Below are 16,634 nucleotides of genomic sequence, written 5' to 3' on the forward strand. Positions count from 1 at the left end.
AATTTCTTGCCCTGGCCAGTTTGGCTCAGGGGTTGGAGTGTCAGCCTGCGGTCCAGAGAGACCCAGGTTTGGTTCTCGCTAAGGGCACTTACCTTGGTTACGGTTTGTGCCCGGCCCTGGTTGGGTCATGTGGTTGGTGATCACTCCATGTGTCCCTTTCACATCGATGTTTCTCTCTCTCTCTCTCCCTCGCTCTCCCTCCCACTCTATCTGAACAAAAAATGGAAAAGATGTCCTCGGGTGAGGATTAAAAAAAAAAACAACATTTCTTGTTTATCTAAAATTCAAATTTAAGAAAGGATCCTTTTGCCCTGGCCGGTTTGGCTCAGAGGTTAGAGTGTCAGCCTGCGGTCCAGAGAGACCCGGGTTCAGTTCCCACTAAGAGCGCGTACCTCGGTTGCAGTTTGTCCCTGGCCCTGGTTGGTCGTGCGGCTGGCAGCCACTCAATGTGTCCCTTTCACGTCGATGTTTCTCTCTCTCTCCCTCTCATTCTATCTGAACAAAAAATGGAAAAATGTCCTTGGGTGAGGATAAAAAAACAACAACAAAAAACAGAAAGGATCCTTTTTAAAAAAAATATGGCAACCCTAGGTGGTGTCAGAGTTGGACATTTGAGTTGTGTGTCCATATGTGTGAGCACAAGGGATCTAATTCTATTACAGTGGGAGCAGGTAACATAGGGAAGGCAGGATACATGGGCCAACCAATTCTCCTTGAATCACTCACATTTTGTCTGACACATAAATTCAACCTTTTCCAGGTCATTTTCAAAATAGGACAATATAATATATTTTATTTTTAATTTTTTGTTAGTCCTATTTATGATATTTAAATATTTAGACATATGGTATGTGAGTCTCCATTTGTCACCGAAAACTGTCCTAATAGTCATTACAAACCACATTTAGAATATGGGGAAACTAAGGCTTAGGGAAGTTATATATAATTTTTCCAAAGTCATTTACTAGTAGGATCCATTTTCAATGTTCAATCTCTCTGAATATAAGGCAAGTATTCTTTTTTATTGATTGATTTTAGAGAGCTAGAGAAAAGGGGAGAGAGAGAGAAACATCGATTTGTTATTCCACTTCTTCACACATTCATTGGTTGATTCTTGTATGTGCCCTGACAGGGGATGGAAATTGCAACCAACTGAACCACCAATTTTTCATGCTTTGATACTGACTTTTATGGGTCCAGACACTTATTTTATGTGTGCCCACGTTTGTAAATTTGTGGGTTTGTGTTACCGCTCAAAACACTGATTTATAAAACAGAAAAGCAATTTAAGTTTACAGTGACCAATGTATTTGGTAGATTAGTGATTTGTAGTAATTCCTTTTTAACCAGAGGAGCAAATTACAACTCAGAAAACTGCCTGTTTCTTCTAACGTTAGAATGGGAGTAAATATTCTTAAGGTAATATTTCCATCAAGATAGGTGAATTGTCATATTCCACTCTAAGAACAATCCAGCCAACGGTGTGGAGGCAGTTTGCATGCTTTGAAGCTGAACATACCCCGTTTCTAACTCCTTACTAATTAACTAGTCAACATCTGCAGGCCTCAGGTTCCTCAGGCTTCTTTGTAAGAGTTCCTATTATAGACAAAACATTTAGCACAATATTGTTATACTATCTCTATGTTACCTAACATATATTATAACATATGTAACATTATATATTATTGATATGCTACCTATTGTCATTGTGCTTTTTATTATTGTTCTATTTAAGAACTCTCTAGCTGACCTAGAGAAACAGGCCATAAAGCCCTCTTCCCAGGCAGAGGCGGGTACGAGTTACCATGGCAACAGCGCGCGCCCAACCATTTTCCGCTCGCGCGTCGCTAGGGAAGGGAAAAAAGGCTTTGCTGCGTGTTGCGTCATCACTACGCGCTCGTTGGCTTTCTCCGTGCTATTTTGGACGGTCCCGGCTGGGCTCCCGTCGCCCACGCCAGGAATTATTTTTTTTCTTTTCAACCTTTGTTACATCGCACGGAGACTGCAAGACTGTAAGTACTGAAGGAAGGAAGGAAGAGAGCGAGCACTAAAAGAGATGCCCCAGCACTCCCCACCTCTGAACCTTCCCTGTGTTTTCTTGATCCTATCAGCTTCCTCTCAGCTGGGATCGCGCCGCGTCAACTTCCGGGCGGGTGCCCGCCAGCACGGCCTCCGCCGCTCCCCTTCTTTGGCCCCTTTGTGTCCCCGCAGTGCCGAGGCGCGGGCCCTGGCACGTCCTTTCGCCAGGCAGGCAGCACCGTAGTGCAGGGAGCCTCTCGCTGTGGGCGGGCGCACGGCTCACAGGGGGGTTGGAGTGGGGAACGTGCCTGCGCGTGCTGGGGTAAGAGGTTGCACGAGGGTCAGCTTGTGGTTTGAGGAAGGAGGGGTGTGCGTGGGGTGGGGGGGTGGGGAACGAAGGGGAGTGAAAAGAGCAATGGAAAGGTTTTTTAAAGATACCTCTGTCCACCTCATCGTTGTGGCCTAACAATGAAGCGCAGCCATAATAGTCATCCTGAGCCACTGGCACAGTTGCGGTCTCTTAATTGCCCTGGGAACGAAGTGCTATGGCTTTGTATTTTATATTGTCTTCATGGCCTCATTTTCTCTGTATATTTTCTCCCTGCAGATAGTTCATTTAAAACTCCCAATCCCACAGGGTGGTGGTTTCTACCAATATGAATCTTTTCAACCTGGACCGTTTTCGTTTTGAAAAAAGGAGTAAGATTGAGGAAGCTCCGGAGGCAACCCCTCAGCCCTCGCAGCCTGGCCCTTCTTCACCAATTTCTCTTAGTGCTGAAGAAGAGAATGCTGAAGGGGACGTTAGCAGGGCAGGCACCCCTGATTCAGATATAACTGAAAAAACAGGTGAGTTACAATGTTACAGATTGATGGGACATGAAGAGATCTTTTTAAAAGATGGAAGGCAGAAGAGATTCTAATTTTTATTCTTGATGTCATACATGTTAATGCATTGTCTTTCACCATGCTCTTTTAAACACAGTTTTGAGACTGCCCTAGGCACCATGTACCTCCTACTGAGCGTCCATCGGTAACTCCTTCACTTTTATATGAATTCTTGAAATATGGCCCAATGATGAAAGTTGAAATCAGAATTTAGGTCATCTTTAGGTCAGTCCTATGAATCACCTAATTATTTGGCCACACGTTTACACTGATTCCAGTATTTCTCCAAAAAATATTGATCACCTTCTGTGAGCTAGAGTATTCAAGGTGCCTGAAGACAACCTCTGTGAACAAAAGAAGATCAGATCACATTCAGATTTTGCCACTACTGGACTTCCTGGAGATCCCCGAGTGCAAAAGAATAATTGGTATTTTTCATGGTGAATGAAGCATTTTTAACCTGCAGCAGGTTGTCAGGGACAGTAGGGTTTGAGAAGCCCAGAATTAGCATTTCCATTTTAATCTGTTATTCAAACAGTTAAAAATTAGAATATATTTGAAATTTTACTATGTTTAGACTTAGTGCTTAGGCTTCACATTCTCTCATTTCATTAGCACGACAGTCCTATGAGATATCCACATTTTCCAGCCATGAGAGCCAGAGAGGTTAAATTGTCAGGAAGTAGGTAAAACCAGAATGCAAATCCAAGCAATCTAATTCTTGAGGTGAAAGATATGTTACAAGATTTATTTTAATGTTTATTCCAGTAATCTCCCTTTTAATGCAAAACTCACTATTTCACAAAGTTTTAAAATGAATGTGGCCCTGACAAGATTAGTAATATATATGTCTTAACCCTTGTTATCTATTTTGTTTGCTACTCTTCTGTTTAAATAGTGATTTCAAAGTTCCTACAAGTTATCATTGGAACAACGTTTTTAAATACTTTGGTGTCAATGGAACATGGTGGAATGATTTGGTCGGTCGGATTAAGTAGTAATTAGGAGTCAGATTTTGAAAGGCTTTGTCTAAAGAGTTTTGAACTTGTCTGAATTATGTGGGGAAGCACTGAAGGATTTTAAGCACAGGAAGGGAATCCCTGTGATTATTCTTTCAACAGATAATTTGATTTGCATAACATGCTATAGTTAATGTCTAAATATCTAGGTACTTTACTATTTTAACAGTGAATAAATTAATCTGTCTCTTATGTAGTTAGGGCAGGGAGAGTTGTAGGCATGGGATTTTGAGTCCTTAGAAACTGCTTTTCATCATTATAGTTAAATGGGACATTGGACAAGTAACTTAAAATCTGAGATCCACAATTTTTTGGTATGTAAAATAAAAGCACTTTGTAAACTGGAACTCAATGGAGTGTTTAGTTATTTGTCAATATTAGTAATGATAAATTCTTGATTGCCTTTTCTAATCAGAGTATTCTTTTCTGCTTTATTTTTTGTTTCTGTCTGAGGAGCTTCTCTTCTTTTTATTGAGACGGGTTTTTTGGTACATAAATTCATCTTGGAAACTGAGATTACTTTTAGGAATCATATGGTCAGTCTTGATAACACTGGAAAATAAGAAAATTAAGTTTCTTTTGGAAATAGTGAGAATTCATCCTGTTAGGAATAGAGAGCTTTGCTTTAAGAAGAGATTATTGTAAATGTATTATGAATTTTGAAGAATCTTGAAAACTATGGCTAAGTTTTTAATTTACATTATAGGTAGTAGGGATTTATTTTTTTTTTTATTTTTATTTTTTTTAATCCTCACCTGAGGGTATTTTTCCATTTTTTGCACAGACAGAATGGGAGGGAGAGAGAGGAAGGGAGAGAGAGAGAGAAACATCGATGTGAAGGGACACATAGAGTGGCTGCCACCCGCACGACCAACCAGGGCCGGGGACAAACTGCAACTGAAGTACATGCCCTCAGCGGGAACCGAACCCAGGTCTCTCCGGACCGCAGGCCGACACTCTAACCGCTGAGCCAAACTGGCCAGGGCGGTAGTAGGGATTTATTAAAGACTTTTCAGGTGGAAAGGTAAAATGATGAAAGTTTAGTAAAAAAAGATAATCTAGAAGTTGTGAGTACTATATATTTTTATTATTTATTTATTTATTTTTTGGTACGTGCCCCTAGTGGGAACCGAACCCGGGACTCTCTGGTCCACAGGCTGATGCTTCAATCGCTGAGCCAAACCAGCCACGGCAATACTATATATTTTTAAAGGGTAGGGTTTGAAGAGAAATCATTTAGGAAGCTTTTATAGTTCAAACTTAAAGATGGTACTAAAAATGGAGAAGAAAGAAATGTGAGAGTTTTCAAAGTAAGAAAGGGCAACGTTTTAAACTAGATTGCTGGGGCCTGGCCGGTTTGGCTCAGTGGTTAAAGCGTCAGCCTGCGGTCCAGAGAGACCCGGGTCCGGTTCCCGCTAAGGGCACGTACCTCAGTTGCAGTTTGTCTCCAGCCCTGGTTGGTTGTGCGGGTAGCAGCCACTCGATGTGTTCCTTTCATGTCGATGTTTCTCCCTCCTTTTCACTCTATCTGAACAAAAAATGGAAAAATGTCCTTGGGTGAGGAAAAAAAAATAAAAAATAAACTAGATTGCTGGGCCCTGGCAGGTTTGGCTCAGCTGTTGGCGCATTGGCCTATGGACCAGAGAGTCCCAGGTTTGGTTCCCACTGGGGGCATGTACCAAAAATACCCAAAAGAGTAAACTAGATTGCTTGTAGGAATGAGATAAAATGAATGATAAAATTTTTAGTTAGGTAGTTGGAAAAAAACGGTTGTTTTTTACATCAGGATAGATATGAAATATCCATTGTAAGCCATTGGGCATGCCTTTAAAAATTAAGAATCAAAATCTTGTCCCAAACTAGCATTTCGGAGTAGACCAAAGACAACTTAGCATGGGGAATGCAGATGCTGCATTAAGTGTATGGGCTTTGGGCTGTGAAGAGCACAAGATACCAAAGTTAGGTTTAAGGTCAGGACTGATACAGGATTGGAGAATTATCGGTGGGATACAAATGTTTATCTTACTTCATCATCATATGGTAACTTCATATTCTGCCATTGTGGGATATTGCTGTATTTGTTTATTTATAATAGAGTGTTAGAGTGTTATGGGATAGGAATTTTAAAATACTACCTGTAGTCACTCTTTTTAAGCTAATCCTGTTGTTTATCTAATTTGAATTAAGATTTTTCTATATATATTTTTACTGATTTTTAGAGAGAAAGGAAGGGAGAGGGAGAGAGAGAGAAACATCTATGTGAGAGGGAAACATTAATTAGCTGCCTTCTACTGGGGATCAAGCCCGAAACCTGGGCATGTGCCCCGATTGGAAATTGAACTGGCAACCTTTCGGTGCACAGGACAACATCCAACCAACTGAGCTATTCAGGCCAGGGTCAAGATTTTATTTCATACCACTCTCCTTTAGTTACTGTGACACAGCCACATCATTTCTGGAAAGTTCCAAACACAGACCAAGCTTTTCTTCTGCTTCCAAGGTTCTGCTCATATTTGCATATGACAGTCAGCTTCTTCATTAGGGCCTAGTGAAATGTTACCCTTTTTAGAAGGTCTTTCCTTGATCACTCTTTCTGAAGTAACAATTCCCCTCCACCCCCAGCTTTACTCTTATGTATTTTATCACTGCCTAACATTACATTATGTATTTGTGATCCTCAAGGATCACCAGGGGAAAAGGACATGTAAATATATATAGCTAAAATAGATATTAAACAGTGTAGGATCACAGTCCAATTCACAAATGATCATTCGTTCTTCCTGGGAGGATCAGAAAAAGCCACGGAGAGATGACTTTGAGTGAGCCCTAAGCAATGAATCATTGTTTATTCGGTAAATGAGAAAATATATGTTAACTTAAAGAGTCTGGGCTGTGTTTATGGAAAGGGGGAGGTTATCAATGGACGAGGAGGTTTAGGGCAATATAGATGAAACTGAAAAGAGAAATATAAACTGCTGGGTTTTTAAAGACTTTGTATGTTGTGAAGGGAGAACCGACTTTATTTGGCACAGATTGGAGAGCATTTCAATATGACCAGACAATGCAGCTATTTCATTTGAAGCCTAAATATAGGGAAATGACAGGGATGATACAGGGCAGTTTAGAGAATTTATATATGACATGTATTTTATGGTATTTGGGAAAGTTTAAAGATAAATCTTTCTTGCTTAAACAGCTGGGTGATTGATATTATCAACTGAATTAGGCATTACACTTAGAAGGACGATACCAAATCATGTTGCATTTGAGTTAGCTTTTATATTTAAGTAAAGAGGTCAATTTATTTTATTTTTTTTGTGGTACGTGCCCCTAGCGGGAACCAAACCCGGGACTCTCTGGTCCGCAGGCCGACGCTCAACTGCTGAGCCAAACTGGCCAGGGCAGTAAATAGGTCTAATAGGGTTGTACAACGGAGTTTGGAGCCTGAGAAATCAACTTTGGAATCACAGTTGTGGTAGTTAACTAAAAATGTCCTAACAAGGTGTATAGTAAGAAACATCAACATTTAATGATGATCAAAGGAAGTGAAACCAATGACATTTGTAAAAGATGATCACCGTAGTCATAGAAATGATAGTATCCTGGAAGCTAACGAAAGAGTTTACAGTTTGGTGTATAGTGAACAGTATCAAATGTAGAGAAGTCAAGTTGGATAGGGACTGATCAGGGACCACTATTCTTGGAAATTAAAAATTACTGTTGATCTTTGTTTCAATAGAAAGGTAAGGAGGTGGCTGCTCTTGAAGAAAGGACAGAAAGAAACAGCTTGACAGGGAAGCAATGTCAAGAAAAGATGTTTCAGGATTGTTGAAAATTGAGTATTTGTAGAGACATCTTAGGTGGGGAGGGGAGTGAAGGAAATAAAAATAGATGGGTTCATATATTGAGGATGGAATGAAGGAAAGTTTTAGTATATGCTTGGTGAATTTCTTTTCTTGGTGACATAAATGCCATCTAAAGTGGTTGCCATTTCAATGTGGTTGTTCTGTTGAAAGTAACAGTTGTTAATAAGTGAGAGAAGAATTTTAAATTAGTTATCAGAAAAAATTTTCAGAGAGCACTGCTCTGCCACAAAGAAATGATATAATCTTGGGTACATCAGTGGTTTTGGACTTCATTTCCTTTGCCTAGATGTTCTCTGAAGGCCCTGCAAACAGTAAAATGGATATGATCCTTCGAATGATGACACAGAAGATAGCATTTTAGCGTCATGATTCTATAACCATTAGGTGTTACTCAGTCTTTTTCAGATGTGTGTATCCAAAATGTGAATCATCACTGTATCTTTGTATAGTCATTCTGGCGTCTTAACGTCTGCTAGTGTAAGCTGAAAATCAGTACTTGGTAAAAGATTTAGTGTTGAATTGTTCCATTAGAAAAATACAAGTACTCATACTTGAGCAAAAATCTTAGGTACATTTAAAATATACATTTTTTTGTGGTTTTTTTTTTTTTTTTTTATACCTTTTTACTTTACATGCTTACCTATTGTTCAAAATACAATGTTATAAAAAAATTAAATGATACAACATTGTGAATTGAAGGGAGCATTTATACTATTCCTGTCAGTTCATATAGAATATGCTATACCTCAATTTTTTTAAAAATGACTAGAGTATCTTACTATATAGATATATTGTAGTTCATGTAGAGTCCCACTAATGGATATTGGTTATTTTAGTTTTTGTCTTCCTTTTTTTTTATTTGCTATCAAAAAATGCTGTATTGACCATCCTTTTACTCAGATATTTTTACGTGTGTATAATCTCGGAAAATTCCTGGAAATGGAAGTGTTAGAGCAGAGGGAATAAAAGTGATATTTTAGTAATTGCTAGATCAACCTACACAAAAATTTTACCAGTTTGCACCAGAGTACAGCTTGGTTTTCAGATGTCAGGTTTTTAATACTAGACCAAAATATTGTGAACTTTTTTTTTTTTTTTTTTTTTTTTTTTATCCTCACCCGAGGACATTTTCCCATTTTTTTGTTCAGGTAGAGTGGGAGGGAGAGAGAGAGAGAGAAACATCGATGCGAAAGGAACACATCGAGTGGCTGCCACCCGCACGACCGACCAGGGCCGGGGACAAACTGCAACCGAGGTACATGCCCTTAGCGGGAACCGAACCCGGGTCTCTCAGGACCGCAGGTCGACGCTCTAACCGCTGAGCCAAACCGGCCAGGGCATTGTGAACCTTTTTAATCCTAACCAGGCCAGTAGGGAATTATATTGCTTTATTTTTAAGATTAAGTGTATTTTCAGTGTATTAGCCATTTGGTATTTCTATGTTTCTTTGTCTCTTTTTCTGATAAATGATTTATAAGTTTTTAATTTTCTTCTTTTAATTCCCTGTTTGTTGTTTGCTATAGAGAAATTTTACATTTTTATGTGGTCAGTTTGTTCTTTTCTCTTTTTTTCAGTCCTCCCTGGAGGATATTTTTCCATTTATCTTCAGATAGGGAGGAAAGGAGAGAGAGATTGATGTGAGAGAGCGAGAGACATCGATTAGTTGCCTCCCACACGACCCCGACCAGGGCTGGGGAACAAAACTGCCCTTGACCAAAATTGAACCCAAGACTCTTCGGTCCTCAGGCTGATGCTCTAACTGCTGAACCAAACCATCCAGGGCTATTTGTTCTTTTCTTTAAGGCTTTTGTTTTTAGATCCTGAAGGACAGGCATTCCCTACTACCACATAAATACTTTATTCATATTTTCTTCTAGCACAACTGTGTTAACTTTATTTTAATTGTTGTAAAATACACATAACATAAAATATATCATCTTAACTGTTTTTAAGTGTACAGGTTAAGGAGTGTTAAACATATTCACATTAGTGTACAACCAATCTTCAGAACTCTTCATCTTGCAAAATTGAAACTTTGTATTTATTAAACAATTTACCTCCTACCCTCAACCCCTGGGAGCTACCCTGTATTTTCTTTAAAAAAAAATTTTTTTTTAATTGCTTTTTGGAGAGAGAGAGATACACAAAGAGAAACATCAATTTGTTGTTCTACTTTATGCATTCATTGGTTGATTCTTGTATGTGCCCTGACCAGCTTTTAAGATCAAACCTGCAACCTTGGCATATTGGGTCAACCCTCTAATCAACTGAGCTACTTGGCCAGGGCTTACCCTTACTTTCTGTCTCTGTGAATTTGATTACTGTAGCTATGTCATAAAAGTAGAATCATACAGGATTTGTCTTTTTAAACTTATCTTTTTTATTGAAAGTATTACAGATGCCTCCTTTTTCCCCTGTTGACCCCCTCCTCCCCACTCCTGCCCTCCTCCTGCCTTCCCCACACTTCCCTTACATTTTTGCCCATTCTTCCAACCACCCTCTCATCTGGCAACCAACAAAAAGTTATCCGTATCTATGAGTCTGTATTCTGCTGTACATTTTGTTTGTAGATTCAATTAGTGATAGATATGTATTTATTGCCATTTTATTGTTCATATTTTGGTTTTTCTCTTCTTCAAGAAGACCCTTCAACATTTCATATATTACTGCTTTGGTGGTGATGAACTCCTTTAGCTTTTTCTTGTCTGGGAAACTTTATATGTCCATTGATTCTAAATGATAGCTTTGTAGGATAGAGTAATCTTGGTTGTAGGTCCATGCTTTTCACCACTTTGAATATTTCTTGCCACTCCCTTCTCATCTGCAAAGTTTCTTTTGAGAAATTGGCTGACAATCTTATGGGAACTCCCTTGTAGGTAACTAACTGCTTTTCTCTTGCTGCTTTTAAGATTCTCTCTTTGTCTTGAACCTTTTGCATTTTGATGATGATGTATGTGTCGTGGTGTGGACCTCTTTGGGTTCATCTTGTTTGGGACTCTCTGTGCTTCCTGTACTTGTATTTCACCAAGTTAGGGAAGTTTTCTATCATTATTGTTTCAAATAGGTTTTCCATTTCTCGTTCTCTCTCTTCTCCTTCTGGCACCTCCATGATGCGCATGTTAGTATGCTTGCGTTTGTCCCAGAGGCTCCTTACAGTATTCTCATTTTTTTGGATTCATTTTTCTTCTTGCTGTTCTGATTGGGTGTTGTTTGCTTCCCTATAATCCAAATCGGTAGTTTGCTTCTTGGCTTCACCTGCTCTACTATCGATTCCCTGTAAATTATTCATTTTTTTTAATCCTCACCCGAGGACATTTTTGCATTTATTTTCAGTTAGAGTGGGAGGGAGAAAGGGAGGAAGTGAGAGAGAGAGAGAAACATCAGTGCGAGAGAGACACATCAACTGGTTGCCACACACACGACCCCAATCGGGGCCAGGGACAAACTGCAACAGAGATACCTTCCATTAGCAGGAACTGAACCTGGGTCTCTCTGGTCTGCAGGCCAATGCTCTAACCCCTGAGCCAAGCCAGCCATGGCAGAATCCCTGTAAATTATTCTTTTTTTCAGTTAGCGCATCCTTCATTTCTTACTGGTCCTTTTTTATATTGTTGATATTCTCACTTAGTTTCTTGGAGTTCTCATTAAGTTCCTTGAAGTTCTTACTCGGTTCATTGAGTATCCTTATAACCAGTGTTTTGAACTCTGCATCTATTAGAGTGTTTATCTCCATTTTGTTTTGGTCTTTTCCTGGGGTATTGTTTTTTTCTTTCATTTGGAACATGTTTGTCTCCTCATTTTGGCTGCCTCCCTGTGTTTGTTTTTGTGTATTAGGTGGAGTTGCTATGTCTCCTGGGCTTTGTAGGGTGGCCTATTGCAGTATATGTCTTGTAGGGTCCAGTGGCACCCTTTATCACCCCAGCAGGGCCCTCGAGGTGCACCGCTTGTATGGACTGTATACCTTTCTGTTGTAATTGAGTCTTGCTTGCTGTTGGCACCTCAGTGGGAAGGATTTACTCATGCTGATCAGCTGCAAAGACTGGCTGTGGCCACTAACCACTGACCTCTGACTACCTTGAAGGATTAGCTGTGTAGGCGACCACCACAAAGAGCAACACTTATTTCAGTAGGCCTCTGGTACCCACTGAGTTCACCCCTTGGGTGTGTTGCTCATAGAGGTGGTTGGGTGGTGGTGCTTCAACATGGTCTGAAGTTGTCCATTGGGTCAGCCACTGCCTGTGTTTTCTCCTTGGCAACCAGGCATAAGCTACAAAGTAGTCTGCAGATGGCTGCTTCTTGTGCTGGACCTGGAGGTGCCCAGGAAAAGCCAAGTTGTGAACCAGGGCTGGCTGCTTCTAGTGCCAGGCCTGGGGCCACTTAACGAGAAGTATGGGGTCGGCTGAGACCAGATAATGCTTGTGTAAGAGAACTTAGGAAAATTTGAAGCAGGAGTGCAGACAGGCCAATTCTGTGGTGAAGCTACGGGAAACCGCTTGGGTGGGCCTGAAAATTGGGTGGGGCAGGGCTTCAGGGAATCACCAGGGCGGGGCACACAATATTATTGGAGTCCAAGATATGGTGGCCTTCTGTGGGCCCGATGGGGAAAGGGCTCACCAAAGGAACAATGGCCTCCACCAGCACGTCTGTCCTGGAGAAAGCTGTCTCTCCAGCTCTCGCCCCGATGCCAAACAGCTCAGCCTCAATTCCCATTGGTTTTTACAGCGAGAAGTTATACAGACTTCTTTTTCTGGTACTGGAACCCTGAGCTGGGGGGCTTGGTGTGGGACGGGGACCCCTTGCTCCTCAGGAAGGACCTTCCTAGCCGAGGTATCCCTCTGATTTTTATCCTTCACAAATGGGTGTGGGACCAGCCCATCTGCTCCTCTGCCCTTCCAAATAGTCCCAATGTGGCTTCTTTAATTTTGTAGTTGTAGGACTTCCGTTCCACTTGATTTCAGGTTATGAATGATGGTTGTTCTGTAGTCTAGTTGTAATTTTGATGTGGTTGTCGCGAATGACTTATTTCACTTTGCATAATGACTTCAAGTTTCATCCTTCTTGTAGCATGTCAGAATTTCCTTCCTTTTTAAGGCTGAAAAATACTCCATTGTGTGTGTGTATATATATATACTTATTTTGTTTATTCATTCATAAATGGATACTTGGGTTGCTTCCATCTTTTGACCCTTATGACTAATGCTGCTATGAAATACGTGTCCAGATCCATCTTTGAGACCCTATTTTTAGTTCTTTGGGGTATATATTCAGAAGTAGAATTACTAGATCATGTAAGAAACCACCATATGTTTTCTATAGCAGCTATACAATTTTACTTTCCCACCAGTTGTGTACAGAGTTCCAGTTTCTTCACATCCTTGCCAACACTTGCTATTTTCTGTTGGTCTTTGTTTTGTTTTTGTTTTTTGATAGCTAAACTAATGGATATGAGTTGGGTTTTGTGTTAACTTTTTCAAATAATAAATTTTTTTTTTTTTAATCCTCACCTTAGGACATTTTTCCATTTTTTGTTCAGATAGAGTGGGAAGGAGGGAGGGAGGGAGAGAGAGAGAGAAACATCAATGTGAAAGGGACATATTGAGTGGTTGCCACCCGCATGACCCAACCAGGGCTGGTGACAAACTGCAACCGAGTTACGTGCCCTTAGCGGGAACCAAATCCAGGTCTCTCTCGACCGCAAGCCGACGCTCTAACCGCTGAGCAAAACCGACCAGTGCTCAAATAATAAATTTTTTAAAAATATATTTCTATTGATTTTTAGAGAGAGAGGAAGGGATAGGGAGAAAGAAACATCAATGTGAGAGAGAAACATCCACCAATTGACTCCCATACTCATCCTAACTAGGAATTGAGCCTACATCCTGGGCATGTACCCTGACTGGGAATCGAACCAACAACCTTTTGGTGCATGAGACCTTGCTCAACCAACTGAGCCACATGGGCCAGGGCTTGTGTTGCCTTTTTTAGCCATAATCTCATTTGGAATTCATTTTGTTATAAGAACTACAGAAAGGGTGACACAGGTTTCCCCTTTACTCTTTGACATTTACAAGTCAGTTGTTTCAGAACTATGATATGTATTGACAAATCTTTTTTTTATATTTGAAATATCATTAAAGTTTTATTTGCATCTTATGACCCATTCATCTGTTTCTTTAATCTTACATTAGCTTACCACATTAATTGTTTTAAGTGTTTTTTTTTTTATCCTTACCCAAGGACATTTTTCCATTTATCTTCAGGTAGAAAGAGAGAGAAACATTGATGTGAGAGGGACACATTGGCTGGTTGCCACCTATACGACCCCTACCAGGGCTGGGGATGAACCACAACCGAGGTAGGTGCCCTTGGCTGGAATTGAACCCAGGACTCATTGGTCTGTGGGCTGATGCTTTACCACTGTACCGGCCAGGTCAAGTTTTGTTGTTGTTGTTGTTTTAAATCCTCACCTGAGAATATGTTTATTGGTTTTAGAGAGAGAGGGAGAGAGAAAGAGAAACATTCGGTTGCCTTCAGTACAAGCCCTGACTAGGGATTGCATCTGCAACCTAGGTATGTACACTGACTAGAAATTAAACCTGGAACCTTTTGGTGTATAGGACAATACTCCAACCAACTGAGTCACCATACCTGGCCAGAGCTACCACATTATTTTCATTGTTGCTGTGTTATGTTTTATTTATATATAATGTATTGTTGATTTTTGTAATAGCTTTCTTGATTTTTCTTCTGTTTTTACCTGAAATTTCAGTAAGTGGTGTTATGGTTTTTATTTCTTTAAATTTCCAAGTGGCTCAAATTTTACTTTAATGTTTTTATTAACATTTACTTCTAATATCACTTTTCTGGGGCCAGAGAATGTGGTCTGCAATATTTCTTATTTGGTGAATTTATTGAAATTTTCATTGTGGTCTAATGCACAATTTCTGTAAAGGTTCTAAGAGTACTTCAAAAGAAGACATAATATAATCCAAATATAGATATAATGATGTGCCAACTAATAGATAAGTTTGATTATTTATATCATTTTTTCCCACTGGATCACAAATGTATCATAAATTCAGTTTCTTGGATCCTGACAAAATACATACAACTAATTTTTTTTTTTTATCCTTACCCGAGGACATTTTTCCATTTTTTTGTCCATTTTTGTGGACATTTTGGGAGGGAGGAGGGGAGAGAGAGAGAAATAAACATCGATGTGAAAGGGACACATCGAGTGGCTGCCACCCACACAACCTAACCAAGGCCAGAGACAAACTGCAACCAAGGTACATGCCCTTAGCAGGAACAGAACCCGGGTCTCTCTGGACCACAGGCCAGTGCTCTAACCTCTGAGCCAAACTGGTCAGGGTTATAACTAATTTTTTAATGGAGTATAATGAATATAATTATGAAAGTATATCACTTACAGTAAAGCCTCTGAAACTTTTGTTTCAGTTATACATGTCTGCCTAACAATTTGTGTGTTTAGGGTTATAATCTAAACTGTATCTCTTACAGTGGGTCCTAATCAAAAATATTTGGGAAAGTACTGTTCTATATCTTAATTATTTTTTGTTCTCTATTCAGAGAAGAGAGTTATAGCCTCATATTTATCTCTGTTAACTGTTTGCCTTATATGTCCTGCAGTGTTTATGCATTTCATTATTAGTATGTAGTTGAGATATTTATATTTTTCTTTTTTTTTTTCTTTTTATTTTTTATCCTCACCCGAGGACATTTTTCCCTTTTTTGTTCAGGTAGAGTGGGAGGGAGAGAGAGGAACAGAGAGAGAAAGAGAAACATCGACGTGAAAGGAACACATCGAGTGGTTGCCACCCGCACGACCGACCAGGGCCGGGGACAAACCGCAACCGAGGTACGCGCCCTTAGCGGGAACCGAACCCGGGTCTCTCAGGACCGCAGGCTGACGCTCTAACCGCTGAGCCAAACCGGCCAGGGCGAGATATTTATATTTTTATTTAGATATAAATTGATATTAAAATTACCTTTCAGGTTTAATACTTTTCCTTTGTCCAACACTAATAGCATGACTTTCTTTTCCTTTACACTTTTTGTATTTCTCTTTTCTTTTTATTAAACTTATCTTTGTTGTTGAATATATTACAGATATTCCTCTTTTTTCCCCTATTGACCCCCTCCTCCCCGCTCCCGCCCCCCTCCTGCCTTTCCCTACACTGTTGTGTTTGTCCATTGGTTATGCATATATGCATATAAGTTCTTTGGTTTATTTTCCCCCACCACCACCTCTGTTCCCTTTGCGGTTTGTCAGTCTAACAACCAATTTATACCACTTTTTTTAAAAATCCTCACCCAAGGACATTTTTCCATTTTTGTTCAGGTAGAGTGGGAGGGAGAGAGAGAGGAAGAAAGAGAGAGAGAAACATCGACGTGAAAAGACACATCGTGTGGCTGCCTCCTGCACAACGTCACCCGGGGCTGTAGACAAACTGCAACCGAGGTACATGCCCTTAGTGGGAACCAAACCCGGGTCTCTGGACTGCAGGCCGACGCTCTAACTGCTGAGCCAAACTAGCCCGGACCCAATTTGTACTTCTTAACCTCTTCATATTTTTCATCCATTTCCTCAACACCCCTCCCATCTGACAACCAACAAAATGTCTGTATCTATGAGAATGTTTCTGTTTTGCTTGTTCATTTTGTTTGTAGATTCAATTGTTGATAGATATGTATTTATTGCCATTTTGTTTGTTTATATTTTTTATCCTTTTCTTCAAGAAGATCCTTCAGCCCTGGCTGGTTTGGCTCAGCAGTTAGAGCATCGGCCTGAAGTCTAGAGAGACCCGGGTTTGGTTCCCGCTAA

At 40.1% G+C, this 16,634-nt stretch overlaps 1 protein-coding gene across 4 annotated transcripts in view; it reads left to right on the top strand.

Annotated features, from left to right (window-relative positions):
• Positions 1-1,885: 1,885 nt before the first annotated feature.
• The window catches only part of SMARCAD1 (SWI/SNF-related, matrix-associated actin-dependent regulator of chromatin, subfamily a, containing DEAD/H box 1), a 98,904-nt gene continuing 84,155 nt past the window's right edge, over positions 1,886-16,634 (top strand). Inside the window, exons 1-2 of one of the 4 annotated variants that reach the window (XM_036263148.1) lie at positions 1,886-2,012; positions 2,627-2,865. In XM_036263148.1, the coding sequence (XP_036119041.1) occupies positions 2,676-2,865 (190 nt within the window). In that variant the 5' untranslated portion in view covers positions 1,886-2,012; positions 2,627-2,675. Of the gene's footprint in view, positions 2,013-2,140; positions 2,342-2,578; positions 2,866-16,634 lie in introns of those variants that run through there. The other 3 variants (XM_036263139.1, XM_036263130.1, XM_036263156.1) reach the window with 3 other exon arrangements.

The sequence above is a fragment of the Molossus molossus genome, unplaced genomic scaffold (genome assembly GCF_014108415.1).
Source record: "Molossus molossus isolate mMolMol1 unplaced genomic scaffold, mMolMol1.p scaffold_m16_p_1, whole genome shotgun sequence".
Classification (NCBI taxonomy): Eukaryota; Metazoa; Chordata; class Mammalia; order Chiroptera; family Molossidae; genus Molossus; species Molossus molossus.